This window comes from Camelus dromedarius, chromosome 14 (assembly GCF_036321535.1).
Source record: "Camelus dromedarius isolate mCamDro1 chromosome 14, mCamDro1.pat, whole genome shotgun sequence".
In the NCBI taxonomy this organism is placed as follows: domain Eukaryota; kingdom Metazoa; phylum Chordata; class Mammalia; order Artiodactyla; family Camelidae; genus Camelus; species Camelus dromedarius.
In genome coordinates, this window is record NC_087449.1 from 65,122,731 (window position 1) to 65,138,910 (window position 16,180).

General features: G+C 47.6%; 1 protein-coding gene and 1 long non-coding RNA gene across 6 annotated transcripts in view; one reads left to right on the top strand and one right to left on the bottom strand.

The window, feature by feature from the left end:
• The first annotated feature begins 5,620 nt into the window (after positions 1-5,620).
• The window catches only part of LOC105106993 (solute carrier family 2, facilitated glucose transporter member 5), a 28,755-nt gene continuing 18,195 nt past the window's right edge, over positions 5,621-16,180 (top strand). For 2 of the 5 annotated variants that reach the window (XM_011000795.3, XM_031464000.2), the window contains exon 1: positions 5,621-5,992. In XM_011000795.3, coding sequence (XP_010999097.1) covers positions 5,948-5,992 — 45 coding nt within the window. In that variant the 5' untranslated portion in view covers positions 5,621-5,947. Of the gene's footprint in view, positions 5,993-15,193; positions 15,343-16,180 lie in introns of those variants that run through there. The other 3 variants (XM_064494091.1, XM_031463999.2, XM_064494090.1) reach the window with 3 other exon arrangements.
• LOC105106992 (uncharacterized) lies at positions 8,184-15,105 on the bottom strand. Its single transcript, XR_838807.3, has 4 exons — positions 14,913-15,105; positions 9,847-9,943; positions 9,069-9,172; positions 8,184-8,917 (listed from the first exon to the last, which is right to left on the bottom strand). It is a non-coding gene; the product is annotated as an uncharacterized LOC105106992 (long non-coding RNA).

The following is a 16,180-nucleotide window of genomic DNA, read 5'->3' on the forward strand; positions in this document are numbered from 1 at the left end:
CCTTGGGTCCCATGAGAACTCTGCAAAGCTGGAATGACTTTCTGAACCTATAATACGGTTCTGGATTAAAACCGCAGCCACACCGTATTGTTGATGCCCGTTTTACTCCCAAAAGCAAAACTCTGTAACCGGAGGGGAATCTGAATAGGCTTGTCCTCTACAGAGCTAGGTCCAGAGTGCTCATTTGGGGTTTCCTTTAAAAAAAGGTTTTATGAAAATCAGCAAGAGGTAGACATCCCCTCAGGATTCAGAGAAAGCTCTGGGCTGCCCTGCAGAAAGCTGCTTGTCAGTAGGTCAGTCTCCTTACAGAAACGGCCCATATGCGGGGCACCTGGTTCCCCTGAAGATGTTACAGCACGTCACGGGCACCTGACTGGTAAGGACCCTCACGTTAGCTTCTGGAATGGAGCAGAAATTCAGGAAGTTCCTTGCTGCAGAAAAGAAAATGACTCACGGCTGAGTTAGAGCATGGGCCATGGGACAATGATGCCGGAATAAAGCCTGCTGTGAAGGGGGCCCCGGATTCCTCGGCTCAGGTGGTGCAATGCCGGCTCCCGCTGGGCGTGGCCTCTCCAGAACCAGCCTGAGACCTGGGTTTCCCCAGACCAGCCGGGAAGGACCTGCAGAGGGAGTCAGGGCTCCGAGAAGAGCATCTCTGTGTGCCCGGGCCTCCCTCGTATTCTCCTTCCACCTGTTCGTTGCTGCTGTTGTGCTGTGGGGTGCAAAAACCACCCCAGAGTTGCACCTGGCTGTTTCCGTTTCAACTCCCTCTGCTCCACACCACGTCTCTGCAGATGACTGGATGTGTTAGTACTGGGGAGGGGTGGGGGGAGCATGTCCCAGTGCCCGGGGCCGGTGCTGACGGCAGCAGAACCTTGGAAACACAGCATCACCTCTTTCTCGGGTCAGTCTAGCTCGGCGGGTGGCGTTCAGGATGTGTGAGGAGGAAGTCATTTCCTGAAAGTCCAGGAGGGGCTCTTGCCTCGGACCAGAGCAAGACGAGCTGTGAGCCTCTCACACTTTGCTCGGCCTCAGGGGGTTCTTTCTCTTCTGTCCATGTGGTTCATGTCTGTCCACCCTCACCCCTCGGTTACAGGTGTGTGTCCTCAGCCTGAACAGGTGCTAGTTCTCGTTCCAGTGTGTTCTCAGCCCGGTGCCCCTCTCTCCTCGGGTGCTTGGTCTTTTCCTCAGGTCTCCTGTGCACTTTCTGCCTCTTTGGGCTCCTGAGTCGATTCTGTCTGCGTTTGTTTTTCAATAAAGATGAGGACTTGGCCCAGGCTGAGGGTGCAGACAGCTCGTCATACACCCACGACAAGAAAACACCTTTCTTCAAACTTCCCATCACGCCACAGTAACATCTCATGCGGTTTTTTGCACGTGCAGATTGTACTGAAAACCCTCACCGTCTGGGTCAAGGCCAAAGTCTTGCTGCTCTCAATTAAATAAAAGAATTATTTTTCTTTTGCGTGTTTGGTGAACTGATTGCCCATGATGTGTGTGTGTTGAGGGGGATGTGCGGGGAGGAAGGATGGGGCAGGGCGGCTCAGACCGACCTGTGCTAGTGGGGGCGCAGGTCCAGAGCCTTCCGTGAGGTTGGGCCCTGGAGACGACGTCTGGGCCCTTCTCCGTGAGCAAATGTGGTCACGTAGGAGGCTGCCGGGTTGGCATAGCCAGCTTCTCCTGAGTTGGCCTGATAGAATCACAGGTGTCTGTGGACGAGGTGGAGGGTTAGAATACAGATTCCCAGGCCTCATCCCATATGAGGATCAACAGATCCAAGTTCCAAGGACCCACACTTTGGGGCTAAACTTGCACAAGTGAGACACTCCAGCACTGGGCCACCTACTGTGCCTCCCTTCCTGCACGATTTTGTCACAGCCCTGTGACCCACCGCGATGGCAGCTAAGGCTCCCTGGCAGCCCGGGACCGCTGGCGCACCAGGGCTCTTCTCTGAAGGGAGCAGCCTTCCAAAATCAGCCTTCGGAGCCGCTGCCTGGTTTTGTGCAGAACTTCACAGCCCGTGCAGCCCTGCCTTCAAGTCTTTTTTTTTTTTTTTTTAATTGCTACATCTTGGGAACTTTGCTCTTAAAGATGCTGCTTGTTTCTTTGTTCCACTTCCTGGATCTTGTAAAGGTAAAAATACATTAACTTTGAAGAGAACGAGAAGATGAGCCGCAAACTAGGAGAAATATTTACAAGAGACACATTCATGTAGGATGAGGGTTGTTAACCTACTGTAATCATTTCATAATATATGCAAATCGCCCTCATTCTCTACGCCGTCAACTTATATTGTGATGTATGTCTCAGTGAAACGGGGGGGGGGGGGCGGAGGGAGACATACCTGATAAAGGACTGTTCCCAAAATTACAGCTGAGGGCAGAGATGTGCACGACAAGGCGCGGGGAAAGGACACAGAGAGTCCGTGCCCTTTGAGTTCAGTTATCCCCAAGCCTCTATGCTCTCCTGTCCTTTCAGGTTTTTATGGAGGCTTCATTGCATGATTGAGTAAATCATTGGCTGTTGGTAACTGATTTAACCTCCAGCCCCTCTCTCATCCCAGGAGGTTGGTGGGGTCGGACTGAAAGTTCCAACCCCCTAATCACTGGGCTGGCCACCAGCTCCATCCTTGGCTCACCTAGGGGCTTATCCAAAAGTCATCTCATTGACATAACAAAGACACTCTCAGTGCTGAGGAAGTTCCAAGTATTTTAGGATCTATGTGCCAGGAACAGAGGAAGACCAAATACATACTTTTCCACTATAAATCACAATATCACAATGCTGTTCCATATCATCCCATGCTGTTCCCTCTCCCTGGAAAGCCTTCCTTTTCCCTTCCTGCCTGGCTTCCAGCTTCTTTAACCAACAGACACCTTGAAGGGCACCTCCCTCTGCTCTGTGGCATTCTAAGCAGACCACTTGGATGCCACAGTATCCGCAGAGACCAGACGTTCCCGGGACCACTCTCCTGGGCCTGTTTCCCCAGAGCCTGCCCTGTTCCCAATTAGAGCCAGACTAGCACGCACCTGGGCTTACAGCTGAACGCCTTTTACATCTGAGAAGGTGGAGTTTGGGAGGAAGAAGTAAGCCACACTCTGAATGAAGCCTGTAGGTTCAAAAAAACCAAAAAACAAAATTAAAAAAAAGCTCAGAATCACTTATTAGAGCAGAATCCAGAATCCAGGCTCCATGAAGAAAAGGTTTTCCTGGTGCTATGGGGTCAAGACACTGTGAGTAGGTAACAGTAGTGCTTACTGACTCACCGCATCTGGGGCTAAATGAGGTGGCCCTTCTCAGCAGAGCCTCGAGTGACTCACGGGTCGCAGACCCATAGAGTCTGCCCTGCCTTTTGATAAAATCAAACCGGGCACTGCCTGCAGGGTACGGAAAAGCACTCACAACGAGGCCCTAGTGGGGTCTCAGAGCAGGAGGGGCATTTAGTGGAATAAACGTTTAGTGGCTTTAAAAAAAAATTGAAATATAGTTGATATATAAGTTAGAGGTGCACAAAATTGTGATTCACAATTTTTAAAGGTTATACTCTATGTATAGTTATAAAAAAATATTGGCTCCATCCCCCGTGCTGTACAACATATCCTTGTAGCTTACTTTATGCATAATTGTTTGTAACTCTTAGTCCCCTCCCCCTACATTACCCCTCTCCCCTCCCCTCTTCCCATTGGTAACCGCTAGTTTGTTCTCTGTATCTCTGAGTCTGCTTCTTTTTTGTTCTATTTACTAGTTTGTTGTATTTTTTTAGATTCCACATATAAGAGATACAATACAGTATTTGTCTTTATCTGTCTGACTTATTTCACTAAGCATAATACCTTTAGGTCCGTCTATGTTGCTACAAATGGCAATTTTTCATTCTTTTTCGCAGCTGAGTAGTATTCCATTGTGGGGGGGTGTGCATGTGTGTGTGTGTATCACATCTTTTTTATCCAGTCATCTGTTGATGAACACTTAGGTTGCTTCCATGCCTTGGCAATTGTAAATAATACTGCTATGAACATTGGGACGCATGTATCTTTTCTAATTAGTATGTTTCTTTTTTTTTCAGATATACACCCAGGAGTAGAATTGCTGGGTCATAGGGTAGTTCTACTTCTAGTTTTTTGAGAACCCTCCGTGCTGTTTTCCATAGTGGCTGCACCAATTTACATTTCCACCAACAGTGTACAAGGGTTCCCTTTTCTCCACATCCTCACCAACATTTGTTATTTGTGGTCTTTTTGATGACAGCCATTCTGACGGGTGTGAGGTGACATCTCTCATTGTGGGTTTTGATTTGCATTTTCCTGATGATTAGTGATATTGAACAACTCTCCATGTGCCTGTTGGCCATCTGCATGTCCTCTTTGGGAAAATGTCTATTCAGGTCTTCTGCCCATTTTTGAATCAGGTTGTCTGATTTTTTTTGATGTTGAGTTGTATGAGCTTTTTATGTATGTTGCATATTAACCTCTTATTGGTCATATCATTTGCAGCCCCCTTCAGTGGGTCATCTTTTTGTTTCGTCAAAGGTTTCTTTTGCTGTGCAAAAGCTTTTAAGTTTAATTAGGTCCCATTTGTTTATTTTTGCTTTTGTTTCCTTTGCTTTAGAAGACAGATCCAAAAAAAAAAAAAATCATTGAGTGTGTCTTGGAAGTTCTTGGAGAGAACTAGAAGTTACTTGTGGAAACAAAAAAAATGTTGCCCACGATTCCAGTCCTACAAAGATCAAGTTATTAGCCCCTGACCTATAATACACCCTGAAAGGAATTCAGGGTGAAACATCCTGTGTTTTGGGTACATGGGCCCCTAGACAGTCCAGATGCATATCTAAGGAAGAATTTTGATGACCCTAGATTCTTGCACCTTCTCATACACAGCAAAGCACTAAAATCACTAACTGGAGAGATCGGCTTTTTTTGTGTGATTAGCAGTAATCTTTTACCAAGATGTATGCTTGACTACATGCATTTCCCAGCCAAAAACTTTCATATACGTCCTGGCTCTTCTAATACCTCTTCAGGGCAGTCTCTCAGAGCTATCTGGGAGGCTGTCTCCCAGGCTCCAGTAAGACCCTGAATAGACCTCAACCCACAGCTCTTAATGTTGTGCTTTTTTTTCCAGCTGATACGTGCACTTTGCATCTCCCTGGACCAGTCTCCTGGGAGTCGTAAAGTGATGCTGATGAGGGCACTCATGTCTTCACTCAGCTGCGTCTTGGCAGACAAGCCATGGTCCAAGGAAAGGGGTCAGAAGAGACAGGTGAGCCCAACAACCAGGTATGTGAATGATGAGTCTCCGGAAGGAAAGAAACTGAGTCAATGATGACTCTGCCTTTCTGAACTGTGTCACTCTGGGCAAAAAATTGTGACCTCTCTTAGTCTCCGTTTCACCTCAGACAGAAATAACACTGAGGCTGAGATGAGACCCGGCACTCAGCACCGTGACTGAGCCAGGGCCAAGCTCTACGAGCCCCCGCTATCGTTAGCATCAGTGAATCTTTCTTGTGTAACCCAAGGGCCACTTAGGAGTCCCTGCTCCCGCCCCACCCCCGCCCCACCCCCACAGCTGGTTCCGCCCCTCTGCTTCCAGCGCCCCAGGCCCCGCTCCGGATGGCCCCCGGAAGAGAAAATCTCACACTGCCTCTCCCTGGGCAGCCCCTATTTAACAAGTGTTTGGGGAATTTCTCACGACCATTAGGTCAGGGATGGGAGCAGGCCCTCCTCCCCTCTAAGACTCTCGGTAGCCTTTCTTCTCCCCGGCACACAGCCAGTCCCTGGATTTGCCTGGGCCTCCTGCACCTGGGAGAGCCTCTCAAAAACCAGTAGCCAGCGTTTGTCTCTTCCCTGTCTCTGCCCCACCATCTTGGGAGGAAAAGCAGACGGCAGAGTCCAGAGCCAGCGGAGGGCAGGAGCTGAGTGCCGTCTGAAGTCAGCCAAGCAGCACCCAGATGAGTGACGATGGAAGCACGGGGGGCGCCGTGTCGAGCCTGGGGGTAAGTCCGCCCTGGCCAGGCCCAGGTCCTGGGCACAGGTCCCGGACACCTCGGAGCTGGGTGTCTCGGGACAAATCGTTGACACCGTATTCGGGAAAAGCACTGAGCAGTGCGCTGATTTCATGAGAGCCGGAACCACCGGGGGTTCTGGTTAAAACGCAGGTTCTGATTGAGTGGGTCTGGGGTGGAGTCCGAGAATCTGCATCTCTCACAAGCTCCCAGGTGAGGCGGCTGCTGCCGGTCCGCAGACCTGCGAGGCCTGGAGGAACTCTGGTTCCAGGGGCTTCAAGAGTGTGGGCTGATGCTTGCGTGTTTGGCTTTGAGGGGAACTTGAGGGGCCGGGCAGCACCCGCTGGGCTGCCGACTTCCATTAACGAGCCCCTCGGGGTCCCAGGTTGGAAAGGCACGCTGTGCTGTCTGGTCCTGGGGCCTCGTGTAGTGCTCAGTTCCGTGGGGCGCTGCAAATGCTCAACAACAGGCCGGGCTGGGAGGGGAGGCATTGATTTCTAGCCTTTGTTGGCACCGCTGATGCTCCCACTGAGGGCGATTTCAGACGACTGCAGGGAAAAGCATCCGCTTCAGTGGAAAGCCCTGCACTGTTCACAACATAACTTAACTTCCTGACGCTACAGGGCTCTGCCCTTGTAAACCTTTGAGCTTACAATTCTGCAGGTTGTAGGTAACTGACGCTAGGACTCACAGAATTCAACATTAAAAACAAAACAAAACAAAACAAAACAAAACAAAACAACCTGATTAAAAAATGGGCAGAGGACCCAAACAGACATTTTTATAAAGACATACAGATGACCAACAGGCACATGAAAAGATACACAACATTATAAATCCTCAGGGAAATGCAAATCAAAACCACAATGAGATATCACTTCACACGTGTCAGAATGGCTACTATCAAAAAGACAACAAATAACAAGCAGTGGTGAGGATGTGGAGAAAAGGGAACCCTGTACACTATTGGTGTGAATGTCAATTGGTGCAACCATTATGGAAAACAATATGGAAGTTCCTTAAAAAATTAAAAATAGCACTACCATATCATCCAGCAAGTCCACTTCTGGGTATTTAGCCAAAGAAAATGAAAGCCCTAATTTGAAAAGATATATACACCGCTATGTTCACTGCAGCATTATTTACAGTAACCAAGATATGGAAGCAACCCAAGTGTCCGCTGATACATGAATAGATAAACAAGATGTAGTATACACACATGCGCACATACACACACACACACACACACACACACACACACACACACACAATGGAATACTACTGAGCCACAAAAAAGAATGAAATCTTGCTATTTGCCACAACATGGATGAAATTTCTATGTGGAATCTAAAAGACAAGACAAGTGAACACCCATACCAAAAGAGAATCAGAGCCGCAGACACACAGAACAAACAGGTAGTTGCCAGAGGGGAGGAGGGTGGGAGGATGAGAGAAGTAGGTGAGGGAGTTTAGGAGGTAGAAACTCCCAGTTACAAAATAAATGAGTCACAGGTATGAAATGTACAGTGTGGGGAATATAGCCAATAACTATGTGACATCTCTGTATGGGGGCAGATCATAACTAGATTTCTCGTGGTGATCACTTTGAAACATATAGAAATATTGAATCACTCTGTTGCACACCAGAAACTAACAGAGTGTGGTAGGTCAATTATACTTCAAGAACAACAAACAAACAAATTCATAGGAAAAGAGATCAGAATAGTGGTTGCCAGAGGCAGGGATGAGGTGGGAGAGGGGGAATTGGATGAAGGTGGTCAAAAGGTACAGACTTATGAGAGAAATAAGGATTAGGGATGTAACGTACAACATGATACAGATAATTAACACTGCTGAAAGTTACATATGAAAATTGTTAAGAGAGTCGATCCTAAGAGTTCTTGTCACAAGGGAAAAATCTTTTTCTTTTCTTTTGTGTCTGTATGAGATGATGGATGATCACTGACCTCCCTGCGGTGATCATTACATGACATAAGTCAAATCATGATATTGTACCCCTTAAACTCACACAGTGCCGCATGTCAACTCTATTCAACAAACCTGGAAGGAAAAAAGTCATAATTTTTACCTTTTTTGGAAAATTGTCTTTTAACACTATTAATGTGAGGTCACTAACCACCGAGTCAGGAAGAGATGGGCAGTGGGACACCATTACAGAGTATTTCAGCATTTATTCCCTTTCTTTTATAAGGAGAAATTCACATGACATAAAATTAACCTTTTTTAAAAATCTTTTTTCTTTAAATGAAGTCACTTTTTTACATGAATATTTAGTGTGGGCTCATCCTTAAGAAAACATGTAAGTGAAATCATGATTTTGATTTGCCAGTTATGTTTTTATACTTATTGAAATAAATACAAAGCCATTAGAAAATTTTAATCTACCTGCATACTGCCTAAAATTCTTATTTCCCGTGCCCTCAGTTGTGTGCAGGTTAGACTTAGGGAACCCAGACCTGGATGAGAGCAGAAGCCACTAGGACTACATATGTTTTGTTTTCTTTGCCCTCCCTTGGGTTCCCCCAAATTAACCTTTTTAAAGTATACAATTCTGGGGTGTTTAGCACATCCAAACTGTTGTATAATCACCACTCCATCTGGTTCTGAAACATCTTCATCACCCCCAAAGAAAAACTCATAGCCGTGAAGCAGTCACTCCTCACTCCCTTCTTCCCCCCAGCCCCTGGCAAACACCAATCTGCTTTCTGTTTCGATGGGATACGCATTTTCCGGATTTGTGCTGGCATCTTTCTCTTAGCATGAGGTTTCCAGGCTTGGGAGCTCGTATCAGGACTTCATTTCTTTTCACAGCGGCGTACTCTGTTGTGTGTCTACGTCACAATTTGTTTATCCAAGCATCCACAGGTGGACATGCAGGCTGTTTCCCCCTTCTGGCTATTGGGATAGTGTTGCAATGAATATGCATATACATACATTTGCTTGAGTATTTTTTTAAAAATCTTTTGGAATTAAATTATCTCTAGGAGTAGAATTGCTGAGTCATATGGTAATTCTAGGTTTAACTTCTTGAAGAGGAACCACCAACCTGTTTTCCACAGCAGCTGCCTTATTTTACATTCCCACCAGCCACGGACAACAGTTCCAGTTTCTCCCCATTCTTGCTCACGGCATGGATGAACCTGGAGGACACTATGATAAGACAGTCAAAAAGACAAATGCTTGGAGAGTGTGTGCTTAGCATGCAGGAGGTCCTGGGTTCAATCCCCAGAACCTCCATTAAATAAATAAATAAGTAAAACTAATTACAATTACCTCCCCCACCAAAAATTTAAAAATTGAAATTTAAAAATAAAAATAAAATAGTTGGACAAAAAAATTAAATGCCTGACAGACAATAGATTTTTTTAAGATTAAAAAATACAGACAAATACTCTATGATCCTACTCACACGAAACAAATAAATAGTCAAGTTCATAGTAACTTAAAGTAGAGTAGGGGCTGCCAGAGCTGTCGTTTGATGGATACAGAGCCTTAGTTTGGCAAGATCAGAAAGTTCCAGAGATTGGTTGTGCAACAATGAACATACTTAGCACTACTGAAGAAGACACCTAAAAATGGTCAATTCTGTTGTATTTTTTTTAATCAGTTTGGGGAAAACAAGGTTGTCCACCCAGGGTAATGTGTAACCATCACAAGCCACTCGGGTCCCTGAGGAGCCTAATGACCCCCTGGCTTTTACGCATTCTGTTCCTGACACCTAAGGGTCACTCCCTTTTGTGCATAAGCACTCTGACAGGTGAGGTCAAATTCTGTTCTTGGAAAGAAAACTTAGGAACCTTGTAACTTCTCCAGCATTTACTCACCAGGTGTGTCAGCAAGATCCGCAGCCTTTCTCCCTTGGGGGCGTCTGATAAAATCTTGGGCCTGATTCGATGATGGATGGCAGAGTCTGGAACTGGCCTGTGGAGCAAGAAATTTAGTTCAGATCAGGCATGTGTTCGCCCTCTTCCCACCCACGTAGCAGAGTTAGGTTCTGATGGCCAGAACCCAGGCAGGCCCTGGTGAGGTGTGGTTGGCCCCACTGGGCTTGGGAAGTCTTATGTCAACCTACTGGACCCTCGCACCAGGGACGTTGCCTGCACAGAGAGCTGGATGCGTGCTGAGACCTGTTAATTACCCCTTCCTCATCTGAGCCTGGCAGGGGGATGACCGGGAGCTGGTTCCTGCCTTCCTGCCCCTCCCTCCAACCAAGCAATCTGCGCACACACTGCACCCTTGCTGCAGCCTCGTTTTGTGCAGACACCCCTGCTATAGTGCAATACATGTGATCCTAGAGGACCCCACATTCTGTCACGTGGCACTTAGAAAATAATAAGGCTTAAGGGAAGAGAGAGTTGGGGCAGACCATTCGAATCCCATGCAATTTTTAAATCTGAGCACAAACGAAATCAAATGCAGTCTTGGTGGAAACAGCAGCCTGGGTCACTCTCCACTGACACGTGCACCCAGCAGTCTGGGGGTTCTCGCTTCCCCCTTAAAACGAGGGTCCTTAGGCCGTTGGCTTTCAGGAGAGAGCTTAAAATCACAACTTAAAATCTGATTTAGGCTGTAGTCAATTAAAACAAACAAATACATTTATATGAAAATGTCTTCATAACTTCTTTAAGGGTGAGAGTCCCTTCCGGTTTTCTGTCCTAACAGACTTTCAGGCAAATATTTCATGGTTACATCAGTAAGAATTAGGTTCAGCTGCAAGGGACAGAAGATGAAAAAGAGGAGTGTTTTTTGTTTTTTTTTTTTTCCTCCCTTGGGAAGTCCAGGTAGTGGTCTGGGCTGGAATGGCACTCCACAGGGTAAGGGACCCAAGCTCCTTCCATCTTGTTGCTCTGTCCTGTGTAGCCTCAGTGACATGGTCCAAGCTGGTGGTATCCACACTTGGGGCATCAGGATGGCAAAAGGGACAAGGAAGAGAGCTTGGTTCTTAGAAGCAAAGTGCATGACACCTTCTCAACGCTCCATCAGAGAGAATTTATATGTGTCTATGCCAGCTGCAAGGGTGATGGGGAAACACAGGTTTCCTTCGGGCAGCCTCAGGTCCTGCCTCCAGTTCTATTACTATTGAAGAGGGACTGGGCAAATGGATTTGGGATGGGTTGGGGGAGCCATAGCAGTCTGTACAATAGAGGCCTGGGACAAAACTTTAAAATTCAAGATCATTCCTAACAGAAATGAGCCAGCAGTGACTTGAAGTCCTGGTATCCTTGCTTGGTCTCAGAACAGCCCGGGGATCTGATTTGCCCACCTGCTTTGTGATGCTAACTCAACATCTTACATTCTGGTTAAATTTTCCTATATACATTTTTTTTTTTAATTTGGGAATGCTTCATTTTCAGAAAGATCATCTTTATTTTTTGTTTTTTTTACAGCAGTAATAAAAAAAGCTCTTAATTCCCCTTGGTATCAGTCACCAAGCTTTGTCAATTTTACATCCTAAATATCTCTCAAATGCATTTACTTCTCTAATCCCTTCCAGCACGCTGGTCCAAGTCACCATCATCTTTCACCTGCTCTACAACAAAGAATTCCTGCTCCCTCTCCTCTTCCCCAACTCTGCTGGGTTCTTGTCCCCTCATCAGTTCTCCTCTAGGCAGCCACAGGGAACTTTTAGAAACACGAATCTGAGCACCCTCCAAGACTCTCAGTGCCTTCTCTCTGCTCCTAGAACAAAAATCAAGCTCTTTAACGTGGTCTACAAGTGCTAAATGGAGTCTGGCCCTGCCCACCTCCCAGCGTCTTCCTCTGTCTCCTCTTCCTCCCTGCTTTGTGATCTTCAGCTGCACTGACCTTGCAATTTCTCTCCTACCACAGGGCCTTGGCACGTACTTTTTCTTATCCAGAAGACTCTCTCCACCATCCCATCCCCAGCCCCATTTGCTTAGGTAAACTCTTCTCATCCCTCCTTCCCATCTCAGCTCAAGCTCACTTTTCTTTCTCTGTCTTTTTTTTTAACTGAGATATAGTCAGTTTACAATATTGCATCCCCCTCTGGTGTACAGCACTGTTTTAGTCATACACATACATACATACATTCCCTTTCATATTCTTTTTCATCATAGGTGGTACACAAGATACTGAATATAGTTCCCTGTGCTGTACAGTAGAAATTTGTTGTTTATCTATTTTGTTTTATTTTGTTTATTTTGATTGAGTTATAATCAGGTTACACTGTTGTGTCAGTTTCCGATGTACAGCACAGTTTTGTTTATCTATTTTATATATAGTCAAGGTCCCTTTTCTAGGGAAGCCTTCCCTGACCAACACCCACCCCGACTTCCTTCTTTAGAGTCCTTTTATAGTTATAATTTCATCAATCTGACTAAATTCTGTTTTCTCAACTAGAGTCTAAGCTGCATGGGGACAAGGCTATTTTTTTTCCACCCTGTTGTATCCTCCATCTAACAGAGTAGTAGATTCAGAAAATATAAATGTAAATACATGTTAGAATTAAAATCATCCATAAATCTCTCATCCCAGAATAACCACTGTTTTCAGATTCTAAGTCTCCTAAAATTGTGTTCCTACCTATTTACATTTTATGTTAATAATAAGGATTCCGGAATTGAGATCTGGGACCCGAGTCCTCGTGTCAGAATCCTTGGCAAGCCAGGCTTCCTGACAAGCACCTTCTCCGCTGTGAGAGGTTCCAGGGAACCTAAATCAGCGCCCTCTGAGAAAGAGGGAAACTGGGCTTCTGTTCCGTTCTCCATCAAATGATAAAATCCTAATATAATTTCCCTGTAATGAATCAAACTGTCTGGAAGGTGGGGGAGAGACCGTCAGGAAGGCCCTGGTGGGATCCGGGTCTGTCCACTTTCCTTTTACGTTACAAGGGATTCTTTGGTTCTCAACAGAGGTAGTTTCAAACACAGGCCAGTTTCTTGGAAACATCAGTACGTGTTCCTGTGACACACCTTGGCCTGCTATGTGCAATTAGCCAGAATGTCCTTGGGTTAATCAGTGCTGTTTCTTCTCGTCATTTTAAACCCAAGGCAAAAACAGGTTTCAATAGGCAGGTTCCCTTTGTAGTCCAGACAGGACTGAGAGGAGGGCAGGGCAGGGAGGGCGAGGACCAGTGATGGGAATGAGAACCGCCCCCACCTCTGTTTTTCAGTTCCCTTGGGTAATAAACATGGAAAGTTCAGAAAACTGAAAAGGTACTTGCAGCCGGGAGGGTACAGCTCCGCAGCAGAGCTCACGCTAAGCACCCACCAGGTCCTGGGTTCAATCCACTAAAATGCTCGCGTACATTTCTCCATTAGAAAAATAATAAATAAACCTAATTATCTCCCCCCCCCCAATTTTTTTTTAATGCTTGCAGTGGGTGAGCCCAGGCCGCACACCTCGGGTCAGCCGGGGGCCAGGTCAGGAAGGACCCCCCAGCAGGGGCAGTCCCTGCCTCCCATCAGTGGGCCGCTCCTCGTCCTGAGCCCCCAGATCCCTGGGCGCGCGAAGGACCCCCAGAGGGGCCTAATGGCGGCGCGAAGCCCAGAGGCTGCTGTGCCCGGTCCCGGGGCCGGGAAGGACCCTGCAGGGGACACGAAGGACCTGGGCAGGGGCAGTCCCCAAGCATCTGGGCCCATTCCCGACTGCTCCAGGCCCTCCGGCGCCCCAGGCGCCCGCGGCAGGGGCTGTAGGGTCCCGGGCAGGCGTGCGGACGGCCAAGGAGCGGCCCCGCGGCCCAGGCCCCCGCGTTCTCTCCCGCTCGCGCTCCCCTCCTGCCGCCGCGGAGGCGTTGGTGACGCCGAGGCTGTGCCTGGATCCTGGTCTGGCAGGAGCCAGGTACTGCGGCTCCCCGCTGCCCGGACACACAGGCCCCCCCCCCCCCCCGGGCTCGGGCCTGGGCCGCCGGCGGCTCCCGACCCTCCAGGTGGGCGCGGGGCCGGGCGCGGCCGCAGGGCGCGCAGTGGGAGATCTGGGCCAAGGGCGGGTCTCTTGATTTTCTCTGGGCCTGGCGATGGCCGAGGACTGCAAACTTTTGACGTTTCTTTTTGTTTACGCCACCTGTACTCTCCCTTCCACTCCCCAATAGTGGGTTCTCACCACCCCTCCCCCACTAAAGTGCCTTTCCTTTGGAAAATCTTTCAAAACGCTTTGAAATAACTGGAAACCTCTGGTCTTGCCAAATCTTAGTTGGAAATCGCTGTGTCAGGACACAGAAGGAAAAGAACAGGAAGAAGTTAGAGAAAAGATATGGTCCATCCCCGTCACCCACCCCCACCGCCCCAAGATTGGGGATGTAAGGACGCCCCAACACACACACAGACACAAGGGCCATTGCACTGTCACCCTCCTCACAGCCTTCCCCACGGTCACCTGCTCACAACTCCTGAGTTTGCCACTGATGCCCAGACCAGTGCCAGATACACGGGGGCCCCCAGTTAACTGTTATTTGAAGGTGAACAAGGGAAAGTTGTGACTACATTCACTGGCTTTGTGCCACAGCAAATAAAACGGAACATGCCCTGTAAAGACGAAAGACGATGGGCCTTGTGGGACTTTGCTCTGGATTTTGGCCACTTGAGCTGGTGTGCCCCATGGCAGCGGGACACGTGCTGAGCACAGGGGGCCGGCGGTGGCCTGGCCATGCGTAAAGGACCCAGTCAAGCAGCTGTGACTCACTTTCCTTGCCCTGCAGATTAAGGGATTTGAAATATTCACTGCTTTTGCAATAGTGATGATTACACAGAAAGCAGCGTCTTAGAGCCAGCCTGAGTTCCTTAAAAAGGAAAATAAGAGACTTTCTGAGAAAGTGTTGCGTGGTAATTTGGGCCAAAGCCCACTCTTCAGTAGAGAGACTTGGCTGCAGGCTTCCTGGCAAGGACCACTGCTGAGAAGCCTCTCATGACCCCATCTCTTGCCCCCTTGTTACCTGGTGTGTTGTAGGGTTGGTGGCACCTGTTGCCTTCCATGTGTTTGTGACAGAAATAACCCCTCCAGTCACTCGCCACGAGCCTGACTGGTGGAGGCTTTCGCAGTAAGGAAACGCCGCAGACTGTCCCAATCAGGAAGGCACGGTGCCTGCAGTCCCTGGGGGGTGCCCGCTTGCTGAGCTAGACCCCAGACATCTCGCTTGAAAGAAGAAGTGAAAACAAGGCAAACCTCTGGGTTCCCGAAGGGGTTATTCCGCCTTAGACTGCCTATAAAAATGCTATTGGCTGTTACCTGGCCTGGCCAAAGTACAGCCGGAATGTCTTCTCTTGCCATTCAGTGCATTTGCTAATTTGGCTGAAGGGAAGCAAGCAGCAGCCTGCGCTTCCAGAGCAAAGATGGAACAACAGGATTCAGTCAAGAGGGACGGGGTAAGTGTGCTGGCCAGGGAGGCAGCGGGGAGCAGCCCCGCCGCAGGGCCTGTTCAGCGCTGTAGGGGGTGCTCTTGGGAGCTCTGTGCACCGGAGGACCGTTGAGGGCACCTACCCCCGCCAAGTTCACCCAGCAGCTGGTCTCTTACAGGGACTAGAGAGAGGAGAGCTTTAGAGACATGGAGATTTAGAGGTTCTTTGGGAATCAGTCTCCTGGAACAACTTAAAAGTACCTGGAACTGAATGGATGAGACAAAGGTCTAATTTGTCACATCCTCCTTTAACCGTAAGAATTTGGGGTGAAAGGATTGTAAAACCATCAACAGAATCCTTACATGTTGCTTGTGAGATGTTTTTTGATTTGTTTTGATTTTGGCTTCAGCGCATTTTATTTTTATTAAAAAAATTTTTTTAATGGAAGCAGCAGGGATTGAACCCAAGACCTTGTGCATGCTAAGCACATGCTCCGTCATTGCCTGTGCCCACCACCCCTTCGGAGCATTTTAACTAACCTTTTCCATAGGTAAGTGGCTAAGCCAGCAGGGAAAGAAGATAGGCTCAGAAAAGATGTTGCAGGATTTGAATTCAACACAAATCTGGAACAGAGATTTCCTCTCTCTTAGATAATGAGACTCCATTTTTTTAGAGACAAAAGATTTTTCCGGACCTCTCCTCACCCACCCTGCCCTCCATATAATTACCCTTGTACTTTTAGAGTCTCTTAATTGAGGAAAATGCATAAGGACAGAGAGGTAATATAAATTTATTAACACTTAAGAAATTTGCGTTTTATTCATCACAACAGCATCTGCTTATGTTGATGGTGGGAGGTACCTAT